Source organism: Haematobia irritans, chromosome 4 (assembly GCF_050003625.1).
Source record: "Haematobia irritans isolate KBUSLIRL chromosome 4, ASM5000362v1, whole genome shotgun sequence".
NCBI classification, from domain to species: domain Eukaryota; kingdom Metazoa; phylum Arthropoda; class Insecta; order Diptera; family Muscidae; genus Haematobia; species Haematobia irritans.
This window is the reverse complement of record NC_134400.1, coordinates 3,089,468-3,103,979: the sequence shown is the minus strand read 5'-3', so window position 1 is coordinate 3,103,979 and position 14,512 is coordinate 3,089,468. Positions and strand designations below refer to the sequence as shown.

General features: G+C 32.4%; 3 protein-coding genes across 6 annotated transcripts in view; 1 reads left to right on the top strand and 2 right to left on the bottom strand.

Annotated features, from left to right (window-relative positions):
* Window positions 1–850: 850 nt before the first annotated feature.
* On the bottom strand, window positions 851–3,668 carry Ugt316A1 (UDP-glycosyltransferase family 316 member A1). The gene is made up of 4 exons (XM_075305923.1): window positions 2,836–3,668; window positions 2,345–2,774; window positions 2,048–2,285; window positions 851–1,978 (listed from the first exon to the last, which is right to left on the bottom strand). The coding sequence occupies exons 1-4, from the start codon at window positions 3,306–3,308 to the stop codon at window positions 1,212–1,214; spliced, it is 1,908 nt and encodes a 635-aa protein (XP_075162038.1). The 5' UTR covers window positions 3,309–3,668; the 3' UTR covers window positions 851–1,211.
* A 1,179-nt stretch (window positions 3,669–4,847) lies between these two features.
* Sfxn2 (sideroflexin 2) lies at window positions 4,848–9,039 on the top strand. 4 transcript variants are annotated; one of them, XM_075305921.1, is made up of 7 exons: window positions 4,848–4,981; window positions 5,487–5,683; window positions 5,747–6,018; window positions 6,336–6,581; window positions 6,661–6,953; window positions 8,413–8,460; window positions 8,519–9,039. In XM_075305921.1, exons 2-7 carry the CDS (start codon window positions 5,677–5,679, stop codon window positions 8,628–8,630), a joined length of 978 nt encoding a protein of 325 aa, XP_075162036.1. In that variant the 5' UTR covers window positions 4,848–4,981; window positions 5,487–5,676; the 3' UTR covers window positions 8,631–9,039. The 4 variants fall into 4 exon arrangements, with proteins under 4 accessions (XP_075162036.1, XP_075162034.1, XP_075162037.1 ...); XM_075305919.1 differs by lacking the exon at window positions 4,848–4,981 and adding an exon at window positions 5,217–5,373; XM_075305922.1 differs by lacking the exon at window positions 4,848–4,981 and adding an exon at window positions 5,225–5,373 and having other exon boundaries at window positions 5,490–5,683.
* A 769-nt stretch (window positions 9,040–9,808) lies between these two features.
* Window positions 9,809–14,512, bottom strand: part of Mkp3 (Mitogen-activated protein kinase phosphatase 3) — a 35,586-nt gene continuing 30,882 nt past the window's right edge. The window contains exons 2-5 of the mRNA XM_075305918.1: window positions 13,276–13,390; window positions 13,021–13,207; window positions 12,827–12,962; window positions 9,809–12,761 (exon numbers count right to left, since the gene is read on the bottom strand). Of these exons, the coding sequence (XP_075162033.1) occupies window positions 12,286–12,761; window positions 12,827–12,962; window positions 13,021–13,207; window positions 13,276–13,390 (914 nt within the window). The 3' untranslated portion in view covers window positions 9,809–12,285. The remainder of the gene's footprint in view (window positions 12,762–12,826; window positions 12,963–13,020; window positions 13,208–13,275; window positions 13,391–14,512) is intronic.

Genomic DNA, 14,512 nt, shown 5'->3' with positions numbered 1-14,512 from the left:
TAAACACATATATTTTTATAGGCTATTTCTAAATTATTATATGTTTGCATCCAAGCATATTATATTTACAAACATTTTATGTCCCAAACATAATATGTTCTAACATATTAACATATATGTCCCAAACATGTTATGCTAGTTTATGAACATTATATGCTTGCACTCAAAAATATTGTGTTTAAAAATTTGTGTTCCAAACATAATGTTTTTAGCCAAACATATAAAACACAGCCTTTTTCATCCGTGTAGGCTTAAATTCAGCTTTGGTTCCACACTATTACAAAATATGTGACAAACATTTTACAGAACGAAAACTGTACAGGAACCAAATGAATTAATAGTTTCCACAAAAATAAATATTCTTCTTGTCTGTCAGTTAACAAAAAACATGATAGTGAAAAACATAAAAAATAGGGATTAGTGCTAAAAAAGAATCGTGATGGTGACACAATATAAAAGAAAATATTTGCTTGCATATACCATTCGGAGTTCAATGATATAAAACGGAATGTACACTACATATAATCAAACTCACCTTTTTCGATTATTGAAATTAACGCAAGGTATATAATTCGACCCTTCAAATTCCAAAATCAATTGTGGTACCCCTTGATGAACTTAATTCCTGTTAATCTGTACTGCCTATATTGTAAATATAAATCCATATATAAAAATAACACATTGTGGACGTCGCTTTACACTCGTTGAAACTCTCATAAATGTATCCAGCATTTCCCAATGGCCTCTGTTGTCACTACCAAAATATATAGATTTTATTACATTGATGGTTTTATTCCATAAAATCAATAAAGAATAATACTAAACCAATAACAAAAAAAGTCAGAAACAATTTACGTGACCACAACAGTGTATGTATATATATATATTTAAGAACTTGGTTACACAAATTTAGATTGTGAGATAAAATAAATGATTTTCATCTTACGAAAACTACAGGCATTTATACATTTACATATCTTCTATATACAATGTTTATGAATAGTTCATAAATTCGTTTAAAACTTGATTATTATTATTATTTTTTTTTTTTTTGTCTTAATCTAAACACATATATTCATAAAAAACAACAATTATTGCATAAAACGGAAAGATATTTTATATAAAAATAAACGATTATAAATAAACACGTTTAGGGTCCTACTACATTGACACATATACGAAACTCCTTAGGTATACAAATAGTTTTTGTCTTATTTAATGTCTTTCAAATCAAGCGGTTTGATGAACACAGGCGATTCTCTTGTTAATGGCGTTCCTGGTGCTGAGGATGATACTGATGAACAATAGCAACACGAATTGCTATGCGAACAACCTGAAGATAGACGCTTGCGTTTCTGATGAAAATCTGAATTCGAAGATGAACGTCGTATGGTTCTTAAAGTTGCGTTTTCATCACTAAAGCTGTTTGCTAGGAAATCGTCAATATCTCTCCGTGTACGAACTTGATTTTTTAACATTGTTGCGTTAGCTTGATTTTGATAGGATTTGCGTAAGATACAGCTTGTCAAAACAAAAGGTATGGCAATAATAGTTAATAGGCCAAGAATCAATATAAGCATTACATCCATCAGTATTGAGCTCCAAAAATTCAAGTGATGAGAATGTGTTCTTAGATAAGGTAGACCTTTTGTTGCCAACGTGATATCTATGGAGTTGAGAACTTTATCAATGGGACGCAAACCCAATAAATCGTTATCTATCAACTTTGTTTTCAAATCCATCAAAGAATCCCTGTATTTGGAGTTGTTTAGTGAATCGTGGATGGAATACAATAGATTGTCAAAAGTCAAATCGTTAAAGTTCAAGACATTAGCCGCTCCTTGAGTTTTCAAATTTTCTGCCAAAACATATTGTTCCGGGGTGATTGGTATGGCCAGAACTGGTTTTAGGAAATTTATTGATTCAATGACGCTCATAAAACCACAAGATGTTATAAACAGCTTTACATTGTCATGGGCTGTGCGAAAAGGAAATGAAAAGGATCAACATTATTTTTTCTATTATATTGTTTGCTCTAATTACTTACCCAATATAGCCTGTTGGGGCCACCAGTTTTGTATCATAACTTTACTTTTTACTTGCATGGTTATTTCAAGTTGCTGCTCATCTTCATCGTCATACTTTATTATAAAACGCATGTCGGGCAGTGTTTCAATTATATCTAAAAATAGTTCAATTTTATCGTGAGGAAAATCATAGACATTGGCCCCAAAGCTAATATAAACCACCCCTTGTTGAGCTCCTTCTATAAATTCTTTCAAATGCTGAAAACAAGAATGAGACGTAAATCAAATGGCATAGAAGATTCGCTTTTTGTTCTTACCAGGGGTAATAGAAGCTCTTCAAGACCTGTTAATAAATGTACTCCGGCTATTGTCAACATATTAGGTAAAAATGATCTAGGATATTGGAGTACAGGATGACTATTGATAAGGGCCAACGAAAGATTTTCGGTGAGGTCCCTATGGTCTGGCAAATCTTCGCACCATGATGCTACTTGGCAAAGTGGTTCAAAATGTTTAGTGTACACAGCTTGTTGTGAGATCATATGGAAAAAGGAATAGGTGAGTTTTTCAAACATAACCATGAGCGTATTAACACTACGCTGCAATAAAGTCATATCCTTCGAATATGGTAGAAAATTACTGGGATCTAGTGCAGCATTTTGGGGATTGCCAAAACGCTGGTTTAGCCAAGTATTCGAACCGCTTGGACTTAAAACTATTGTGGGTATTTGATAGAAAAATGATAAACTATAAAAGGGTATAATGATTAGTTGCAAAAATTATTTAATAAAATTCCACGCTATCTTACCCCAATAGAGCATCGCTCAAAAAAAGATCCACTACCAGCAAATCGAAATGTTGCTGCGAATGCAATAACTCTCGAACTTTAGAACTTTGCAATAATGTATCTATATTGCTGGTCTTGGCATACATAAGACGTGTGAAATGTTCCATGACAGATTTTCCATGCATTTCCTCAATGTCGAAGGTCAAACCCATTTCTGACCAATTCTCAAGTAATCCATCAACTTTGATTTCCCTAAATCTAGGGTCTGGCACCTGAACATTTATTTCTGTTTGTGCGCCACCCTCATATGGACTTATTAAAGTGACAGAAAAATTCCTTTGCTCCACCAGTCGTTGCATTATTTGATATCCAAATAAGTAATGTGATTTCCAGACACTGGGTAACACAGCCAATATATGTGTCCCATGACAGGCGATAGTTGTGATGCTTAATATCGTGAGAACTCCTCTCAACAAATCTCTGAGATTTGCCATTCTACAGCTGGTCAGTCTTCTTTTTCAGTTATTCATTTAATATATTTTGATATTTATAGAAGTTGATTGTACGAATTTTGAACAAACTGTGATGTGTATGTAGGCGCAGCAAGTAGCACAAATCCTCTTGACGACCAATAAAGTTTGTGGTTTTAATCCTGCACAATTAATGCTTAATCCCTCTATGAAATGTTTATTGGGTAATAACCCAAAATGCCAATAGGTTTATAATTTGTATTGTACAAGCCGGTAGTTTACATAATGATAACTAGTTTTAAAATTTTAATTTATATATTTTTGCTTCTTCTCTTCTTCTTGTTATCTGACGTTCGAGTTGATACGCCATCCATTCGATGGTGCCATCCTTTTCTTGTTCATAAACACATCAGCTGTTTTCGTACGAGGTGTAGTGACAAGAGTTTTATACCACTATAGGTCTGTTCGCGTACTTGGCCAGTTTAAGAAATCCAGTAAAAACTAGCAAGAGAGTAAGAGTGTACTTTACTCACTTTGGATAAAATTGCTGAACAGTTCTAGTAACTATTTGCGCATTTTAAATTTGAGCTTCTAAAACATTAAAAACAAAAAACGAAACCAATTTTTATACCCTTGACCACTACTGTGGTACAGGGTATAATAAGTATGTGCATTTGTATGTAACACCAAGAAGGAAAATTCTGAGACCCATCGTTTAGAATACCGAACGTCTTAGAATTCAATTCTGATTTTTTGCCCTGATTTGCTTCAAAATTTGCCCAAGGAGTACGTTTGATAGTATTGTTAAGTGTGCCAAATTTGGTCGAAATCCGTTCAGATTTAGATATAGCTCCCATATATATCTTTCGTCCGATTTGGACTTCTATGACCACGGAGGCCAAAGTTATACTCCGATAAACGTGAAATTTTTTATAAATCATAAATGTTCTTTTGTACAACTGCATTAAAATTGCTCTAGATTTATATTTTCCATATTTTATTTACTAACATTATGTTTCATCCCAGGGCGTTAGATTAAAATTTTAAATCTAGAGATTTTGTAGAAGTATAAAAAACTATCTCCAATTCGGTTAAGATATAAATATTTGTATATGGGAATATATACCTTCATACTAACTCCCAATATATTTGAAGGAGTTGAGATGGTAACATAAACTATGTTCTACTTAGTGGTGAAAGGTATAATAAAGTTGGCCTCGGCCGACTTCAGACCTTACTTACTTGTTTTTAACTGTTAGATCTTTAAATCAACGAAATAAAAAGAAGAAATGAATCTCAAAAAAACAAAGTACGCTATTTGTAAACCAAAAACAGATGTTAAATATTCCAGTTAAAAAATGTAATTTTTTATACCATTTTATCTTATGGACTTATTTTATAGTAGTGACATAAAATATAAGCCATATAATATTGAATACGCCCTCCAATACAAGCGAATAAAATTCGGCTACATTTTGAGAATTCGGTTGACCACAACACGAAATTCGAGTTCACATTTTTGCGAATGGGTTAACAGAACAAACCTGATATTTTTACATTTTTATTTCTACTAATCTGGCATCACTCTCACTTTGGGACAGCAGCTGTTTTAGGAGACTGCGCGCGCAAAAACAAATTAGTTGCAATTTTTCACCGGAAGAAAGAGAGAGGGGCATATCAACGATTTACAATCGGCGGTAAGTTTTAACATAATTCTTCACAAATTTTTTTCGTTATTTTCACTAATATCAAACAAAATATATTTACAATGTATAACTTATATAAAAACACAATGCTTTGAATTATTTGCGGATGATCCATTGAAAGTGTAACACGAAATAAAAAAGCAAGAACGTCAAACGTACGTTGGTGGTGGGTTTTGGTTATTTTGATTTGGACTGTATCCAAAGAATGTCACAAAGTTTTAAATATTTTTTTAGCATTTTCAACACACATCCCCTCAGATAGTTTGCAATAGTGAAACACCCGAAAAAATAACATGTTTTCTCGGTTTTTTGGTTTCTCTTCGCAACTAAAAGCAATCAGGTGTTAATTATATTTGTACCAGAGGACGATTTGCTGCTCGCTGGTGGGAAAGACTCAACTTGAATTTTGTCTATTTGTTTCTATTAAGATATTGAACTAGACAGACAAGTTTTAGTTTTATTTTAACGGTGGCCTGTTTTTTATCTTTCTATTCAGAAGTACTCACACACAGTCAGTGCACACAGAAGTAAAATCCGCTTGCCTCGTAAAGAATCTGAAAAAAATCGAAACTTACGTAATCCTCCACATCCAGGGGATTGAAGGCATAAGTGAAATCTACACATTTGAATTTGCCGTTTTGTTTTGATTTGCCATAAGCAAGGACAACAACAAAAATACCGCAAAAATGCATGGTGAGTATACCGCTCTAGATTATTATCTAATTATGAATGCATAAGCGTTTAAAAAACTTTCAGCCTCAGATCGCATTGATGTTGATAAGCCCCTATACGATATGTCTACATTTGTGGGCCGTTTCAAGCATTTTGCTTGGATGACTGATCCCCGCACCTGTATTCTATCCAATGAACGTCTTTTAGAGGCTAAGCGATTGGTGGAGTCATATAAGAGGGGTGAAACACTAGACACCCCTCCGGAAAAACTAAAGTACGCCATGAAATTGTATCAATCTTCTTTTCATCCAGATACAGGGGAATTGCAAAATTTTGCTGGACGCATGAGTTTCCAAGTAAGTCCCTCTAGATTTCATTGTGTACCAATAAATATTAGCATTGTTGAATCGTTAGGATTTAACAATAAACACATTTGCTAAATTTTGTGTATAGTATATACAAATTGTATTTGCAATGGAGGTGGAGACACGTTTAGAAGTCTCGTGAGTCTTGTCAAATAATTCTCAATCTAGTCGATTTGATTTGAATAAAGACAAATGATTTCGAGAATTGGAATTTTGGACTATTGCCAATAATTCATCAACAATCACGTATACACATAATTATATACAGCTTCCGATATGTTAAAGATTAATGTCAAGTTCCCTTCTAGTTGCCCGGTGGTATGCTGCTTACGGGGGCGATGTTGGCGTTCTATCGAACGGTCCCAGCCGTTGTGGGATGGCAGTTTGTAAATCAATCTTTTAATGCTGTCGTCAATTATACAAACAGAAATGCAAATTCCCCTACAACGGTCACGCAGCTAGGCGTTTCCTATGTGACAGCTACTAGCTCGGCTCTAGTTGCTGCCATAGGCCTTAAAGGCTATTGGACAAAGACTGCACCACCAATTTTCCAGGTGATATATCTAAATATGCAATTGGAAGGTATTAGATGACCCAAATGTTATGTGTGTGTGTTTGTTTTTTGTTTTACAGCGTTTTGTTCCTTTTGCTGCAGTGGCTGCTGCAAACTGTGTAAATATTCCCTTGATGCGTCAAAACGAAATAATCAATGGCATAGATGTGAAAGATGAAAATGGGAATATTGTTGGAAAAAGTCGTACAGCCGCCGTCAAAGGCATTAGCCAAGTGGTAATATCTCGTATTTCCATGGCCGCTCCAGGAATGTTAATCTTACCATTTGTCATGGAACGCATAGAGAAATTTGATTTATACAAACGCATCAAGTGGATTAATGCTCCACTTCAAACTGCACTGGTTGGATGCTTGTAAGTAGACCATTATTTTTTTTTATTATTTTATTAAAATCATTTATTCACGCCATCAATATATAAAAGTCACCATGGAATAATTCATTAACATATTTATTTATTATAAAAACTAAAGGTGGCTTCCGATAATGGAATTTTCTTTGTCTTACACAAAGATATCGATTCCGTTTGCGGTCGGAGTGACACGGTAAAAAAGAATTTACATATGTAAATTATTACATTCTTTGCTTTCATTATTTAAAGTTTGAATTATAGAGATAGCGTGTGTACAAATCAAATCAAACGCTTTAAAATATAAGATAGCGCCTCTGTAAGGGAATAGAGGTAAAACTAAAACAATATCCATTCAAAGGGAGTATGTGCTATTAGTTTACACAAGGAAACATTTGCAAAGTGATGATATTATATTCTCATAGAATTTATCATTGATACATGTGAAAATAATGATCATAGATTTGGCGCTCTTTCGCGGTGTATATGCTTTCAAAATTACCATAATATACAGATACATTGAGATTTTAGTTTATATCGATATTATTATCATGGCTATTGTATTACATACAAATGATCTAATCGGCAGTGGAAATAAAATTTAGTTTTAATATTCGTCCTAATTAGTGTTGTCCTGTGGAAGTCTACAGATAGAACTGACTGCAGTCAGGATCTCGGGCCCTTATCTTAACATAAATGTAGAATGGGACAGTACTTATTGGGCTCTCAAACCAAAGGCAACCATCTTGTCACATTTATTAATTGCTCAATGTAATGATTCGAATATATGTTGGAGAAAGTCAGCGTTATCAGTTTTTACCCATCTCACTTGCAATTTCATACCTTTATTAACCCATTAACGCCCAAATGAAACTGCCGGACAAAACATGATTTTATGGGTTTTTATTAACTCACTAACGACAAACTAAAAAGATTTAAATAAAAGAACTGGCACTTTTTAGAAAAAAGGGTGTCCCCATGTGGGCACATTGGGAAGATTAAATATGAAAGTCTTTAAAATTCGTCATTACCGGGTGATACAATTTTAATTTTAAAAACTGCGAAGAATTATAAATTTTAGATAGCTTGGTACATATAAAAGTAATGAAAGTATTTTGCGAAAGTTATCCGAATAATAACAAAAATATAACGCACTGAATATGACACTGCGACCAAGTGTTTTTGTTTATAGATCAGATGCTGTATAATGCTGTCATACGTGTATTTAAAATTACAATAATAACGGGTAGCTCAAAGTTGTTCGACTATAAACAGGTGTCCTCATATGAGCACAGAGGCCGGTAATGGGTTAAGTGTGACTAAATTCGAATCCATGGTGGAAAAATTCATAGCTATTCTTCTTTTTTTGTTTTTCTTTCATCCATCTCATTTCTAATTGCATGCCTTTTTTAAGTGTAATCTATAAAATTTTAAATTATTAAAAAAAAAATAATCACACTTTTAGCTTGCTCTTCATGGTGCCAACGGCATGCTCACTATTCCCCCAAATTTGGTACGTAATAGGTTAATTTTTTTGATGTAAAATTAAATTGCTTATATATATTTTCCAGTTCCTTGAATACATCGACTATAAAACGCCTCGAGCCAGAATTTTATGAGGAAATGGTAAAAAATACCAATGGTAATGTACCTGCCAAAGTATACTTCAACAAAGGTCTCTAAGCGACGAAGATGATTCGTATCATCGACTCAGGCTTCGAAAAAAATGACAATATTTTAAATGATAGCAAGCTCTGCCATTATTTGATGCGATGGTGGCGGAGATCACCTTAGAGCAAGCATTTAAACGTTAATGTATTTGTGTTCCAATGACTCAATAATATATGTATTAGGCTTTAACACGTTCACTCGTCCTCCTATTAATTTACGTTGTATTAATTTATCTTAGATTTTATTTATCTAGATGTAACGGTTTTTGTTCCCAATTCACTGTAAATCGAAATTCTCGAAAATGAACACTTGTTGTATTGGCTTGTTTTCGATTCCAAGTACAATTAGCGTGAGTTACAAAAAAGCAATATCGAATAAAGCTGTCCATTGTTTGACACATTCTAAGTGAATGAATTTAAAATGCTCAAGTTGTTTGTCTTTCAAAAATGTCTCTTTTGTTTTTATTTTAAATATATATTTGTACCTTTTACATGTTTTACAAATGTGCAAAATGGTATCGTATATATTTGCATTTTTTTTTTTTTTTAATTTATATCTGTTTTCGAATTTGGCATATGTCAATTTCTTTTAAAACGGGGGTTATTCGAAATGTATTTTCGAATTCTTTTTTGTTTCTTTTTTATGTTTTATTTATTCTCAACATCAAATTTTGCCTAAAATATTTTCTTTCGAATATATATGTATATGTATTTTTTTAACATTCCAAATTCTTTGCTTAATTCTAAAATCCAAAATATTGGTAAATAGTATTTAAATACATTTTTTGCGGATTTCCATTAATTGTAGTCTCCAATCTACATATTAATGAAATAAACCCATTATCCATGCAGATGGTGTTTGGAAAATTTTTCCTTAAACAATGCACTATCAAGAAAATGAAATCAATCCTTTATGATTTCGTTTGGGGTTTATTTTAAATATACTTAAGAGGTGGTTTACGACATATATGTGAGACTTTATGGTTTAGTTGTCTCTTGTTTTGTGTTTTCCTTGTTGGAATTCAATTTCCATACAAATATTTCGGAAATGTGGCATTGTTTTCCATTTGTTGTATGTTTTGGGTTTTTGTTTGTTTCTAATATGTTACACAGCCTTTCGTATATATATTTTTACATATATATATTTGTTTTCAAACGCCCTGATGGTTCTTTGTACAAATTCCAAATATATTATCTCCAATATGTATAGTCTCATACCTGAAAATTTAAACGGTTAAATCGATGTTTTGTTTTTTGTAATTTTAATAAACCAAATACCAATACCTTCGGTAATAAGCGTGTGAAGAGTATTGTTCTTATTACTTTTTTCCTTTACATCACTCAAGTGGAATAACGCCTTAGTTTTCTTTGCTCTCATTAAGAAAATAAAATAATAATTGCTTCAATCAAGTATTTTTTAATCTATCAAAATTCATGGCTGATTATCTTAAAAGGTAGTTTTTTCCATCTTCGGTTTGATATTTATTTAATTTTATTTAGGTTTTGTTTAGATTTTTTTGTAATAAGTGAAAAAAATACTAGATTTATATTTCTCCATTTGATCAGATTGTGATTTTTGCTGGAGACTTTGTTAGTTTTTCAGTACGTGTGGCTCCGTCTAACTATATAGTAGGAAACAATTTAGACGTTTTTAAATGACCGTATACAAAAAATGGGAAACCTAACAATTGTGCTGCAAAATGCCAAACTACTCCAAATAAAATGTAGACAAAGCAGAAATTTCTGTGGCAAAAAGTTTGATGAAAAATGAACTTCAAAATAGAAATCTTGATTTAATCTCAAATGCTCTATAATACACCTTATGTAAAAAACGTTATTCCAGATAATTCCGAAGTAAATAGCTATTTATTTTCTTAAGAAAATAATTTAAAATTTGATTTCTTCCTTTAACGGCTTTTCGATTCATAGAACAAATATCCCCAAGATTTTTTCAAATGAAATCCTTAATCGCTAGTGGAAAATGTTAAATAATTTAACCAATTAATTATTTAATTGATTATCCAGATGAAAATATTCTATTCCTCGCGATGACAATGGAATTGCTCTGCACTTATTGATGCAAGAAAAATCCTCCCCGGTCCCGCATGTATATTACTGTATAAAATTGAAAAACTCTATTTTGGCAAAAAGCCTTGGAATGACATGCTCTGAAGGAATAAATAAAAATATTGTCCGTTATGGTTGGCACTGTCTACGGGTTTTTGCAGCGTTGCTCCACTTCTAATTTTTTATCAAATCTCATAAGAAATTGGATGGAAAGTGTCCAGCTCATTATTAGAGTAATATTTCGTATTTCAAAATTAATTACAAAAAAAAAGAGAAAATATGGTAAAATGATCCCATGTTTCGAGCCGTTTTAGAACCAACAGTAAATACTTCTACTAATACTGCACACTTTTGTCTTTCAATCAAGTTCGAAAAAAATATGAGCATCGTTTTTACAAAAATAAAATCTTAAAACTCTTTTTTTAATTTCATATTGAAATGTCAAATAAAAATCTAATTTTTCGATTGTTGGTTTGGTTTGCTGTATTGTTCCGCTTAGTAAGTACACAATACTCTCAACCGCTTGTTATATTTCCAATTTTTGTTTTAAAACATCATGGTGGATTTCACGTTTAATTTTTTGTTTTCAAAATAGATTTTGTTTTTATTTTTCATTTTTGTTTAATTTCATTTTAAAGGATTTATTTCATAAAAAAATTATTCTTTTTCTTCATATTCAGTAGGTTTCTTTGTTGTTGGTTTCGTTATAAATATATGGACTATTACATTGTAGTATTTGAATACAATACTTATTTTGTATTTATAATAAATTATAGTATATATAATTCCATAACTTATTTTTCATTACTGCAGTTAGTATTTATTTTTGTTTGTTTTTTTTTTTTTTTTAATAAAATGACTTAAATAGTAATGTATGTACGTTGTACATACAAAAGTTAATAATTTTATTCTCAAATTCTTTTCTTCTTCTTGTTTTCTGTGTGTACAACATTGCAAAATGTTTACACGATAAAGGGGGGAGAAAGGTTAGGGAGGGGTGGTGGTTTCTTGTCTTAAAACTACATTTTTTTCTATAACAATTTAACACACATTTTTTGTCAAAATAGATTTTTTATGTCAACGTCAATACTGTGTGCTAGTGGTGACAGACACAAAAAATAGGGATTTTTAAAACGTTCCCCGTTCAATGGAAAACTTAATAGCCTAAAATACATTATTAATAATAAATACCCTTAACACCAGGGATGTAATTCACAATATACAGTTATTATTGCAAAAAAAAAATTCATTAGGAGTTTTCGAATTTGACAAAGGAAAAGGCGGAGAAGAGGAACACTACACATTTATATTAATGCAGATTAAAACAAGTAGGAAAAGGTTTTGTACGCCCAGTTCATTGTATATGTATATGTTGTATATCTAGAAGGATAGGTATTCTGAGTAACTTCTGGTACTCTCTAATCTTCCGTTGTGGTCGTTGGCTTTTTGGTAACTTCAACCAGAGATACCGCTTCAATTGTGGTATTGGTTGAAGTTGAGGAAGAGTTAGTGGAGGCTGGCGACATATTGTCGGCATTTATGGCTTGCAGGGGCTCATTTATCGTAGGCGGCAGTACAAAACTTTTTCCTACAAGTTGATCTCATTTAAGTCCAGTATCTGATGATGGTGTCCATCGATCAAATTCAATACCGGAATCGGGGGAAATTCCCGTGGCGGCTTTCGCCAGTTGGGCAATATATCCGCCAGATTGTATACACTTACAATCTGTCGATATACAATTGCACGAGAATTTCGATGTACTACAGGGGCCCATGGAAATGTCTGCTGTTGTCACACTTACACCTACACCACTGCTACTACTACCACCACTACCACTGCAACTTTGATCCATGGCTTCATTGGTATTCAAACGTAGTTGGCGTTCAAACGAATGCAATTGTTGCATAAAATGGAAGTTGGGCGATACATCCGGTTTCCGGCCTCTTACCAAAGTAAAAGCATCATTGAGGTTTAATGCTCTCGTATGCATCAGGTAGGCTAGTGTCACAGTGACGGATCGTGAGACACCAGCCAGGCAGTGAACCAGCACGGCCGAATTTTTGGAACGAGCTTCCTCTGTAATAATTAATTTATTTTAATTCATACTATATGAAAAATTAAATGTCAGTCTTAACACAAACCTATGAATTGTATAGCAGAGGGAAAATGCATGGCCAAATCTTGCGAATAATGATCGGTTATGGGAATCTGTAGATATTGAATGCCGCCAGACGCTTCGAAGACATTTGGAAGATCTTTAGTTACATTTAGAACATACTGTAAAAAAAATCTTGCTCTCAATTGTCGGTTTAAAAAAATCATGTCACTGAAGTACCTTTATATTATATTTTTGTAGGGCTCTGGCATCACAACTATGCATAGCATTGCCTAGAAATAGGCCCGGTATAATCTCCACCGGCGCTTCATTATTGAAATTATGATGTGAAGTACCTTCACAATCGCTAGATTCCGCTGAGCTGCTACATGCAGAATCGGAATGTGGGGTGGATATACGCAGCGACCTAAATACAAACGGTGTATATTAGTATTAGTATATTAAAACTTTAGTATTTTATTTGATTGGTCTCACCTTAAACCCATCAATTGATCTGCCTGGGTACTACGACTAGATTCCATTTCTTTATTCTGTAGACTGTCGTCTTCACACCATTCCGGAAATGTTTGGCGAAAACTACAAAAACCATCTGAAATTGAAGAGAGAGAGAGAAGAAGCAAAAGGGAATTTAGATATGCAGCCATGTTAGGAAGTAATAGTAAATCCACTAAATATGAGACACTATATATAAAAATAAATAATTAACAAAAAATCTAAAATTAATATAGCTAAAAAGACAAAAGTTTTTGAGAATAGTGTCTTTGGCGAATCGATTACGGTGGTTTTCTATACATTTCATTCATTCAAATTTTCTAAATTTCTTCGTTGCTTCTCTATTGGATTTGAAAGCATGGCTTTGGTGCTTGTTGCTGGCATCACAACAATATATTCATTCATACTATTCCATGCCACCAAATATAGAAATTTTCGGCGATTTGACGGTTGTAAACTCACAAAATAAGGAGTTGTAAATGAAGAACAGAAAAAATTGTTCTAGAAGACAATAAAAAATGATTGCATTCAAATTAAAATATTTTTTACATATATGGGCGCATGGTTAGCATGGAAGTCTTGCATGAAAATCTTTCAGTATTCTTAAGGTTATATGTATCGTCTCTAATACGAATATCAATCGATTTCATTCATTCATTGGATTTACATGAATGAGTTTTAATTGGAAGGTCTTAATAGTATTAAAAATAATTTATGATATTTTTATTTTCAAATTTGAATTTAAAGAAATACTACGTTATCACATATTTTCCTCAAATGATTGGCTAAGCTTAGAAAACAAAACCAGTTAAAAATCACACATTTGAATAAATGAGATACATTTTTAAATTTACATAAAATTTTTTGTTGAATGAATTAGCTAAAAACAAAAAATCCTATTAATTAAAAACACTAAAAATTCACATCACAGAGCACTGGTATTGAGTAGCACGCAGGGAATTTTCACTTCATAATTCTATCTAATCAAGTTGTTGGAAATATAGCATTAGTATAATTTAGAGAGAATAGAAAATTTTCTAAAATCTCTCAGGTTTATATCCAAATTCATCTGAAGAGCAAAGTCAGTCGTAGTAATATGTAACTTTTCCATATATTATTAAAATTAGAAACAAGCGATTTAGGAATTTGATAGATTTATTGAAGAGAAAATGCGAGATATAAATTTACACATTCCTAGCTATAGACGTTCCATTTCCAT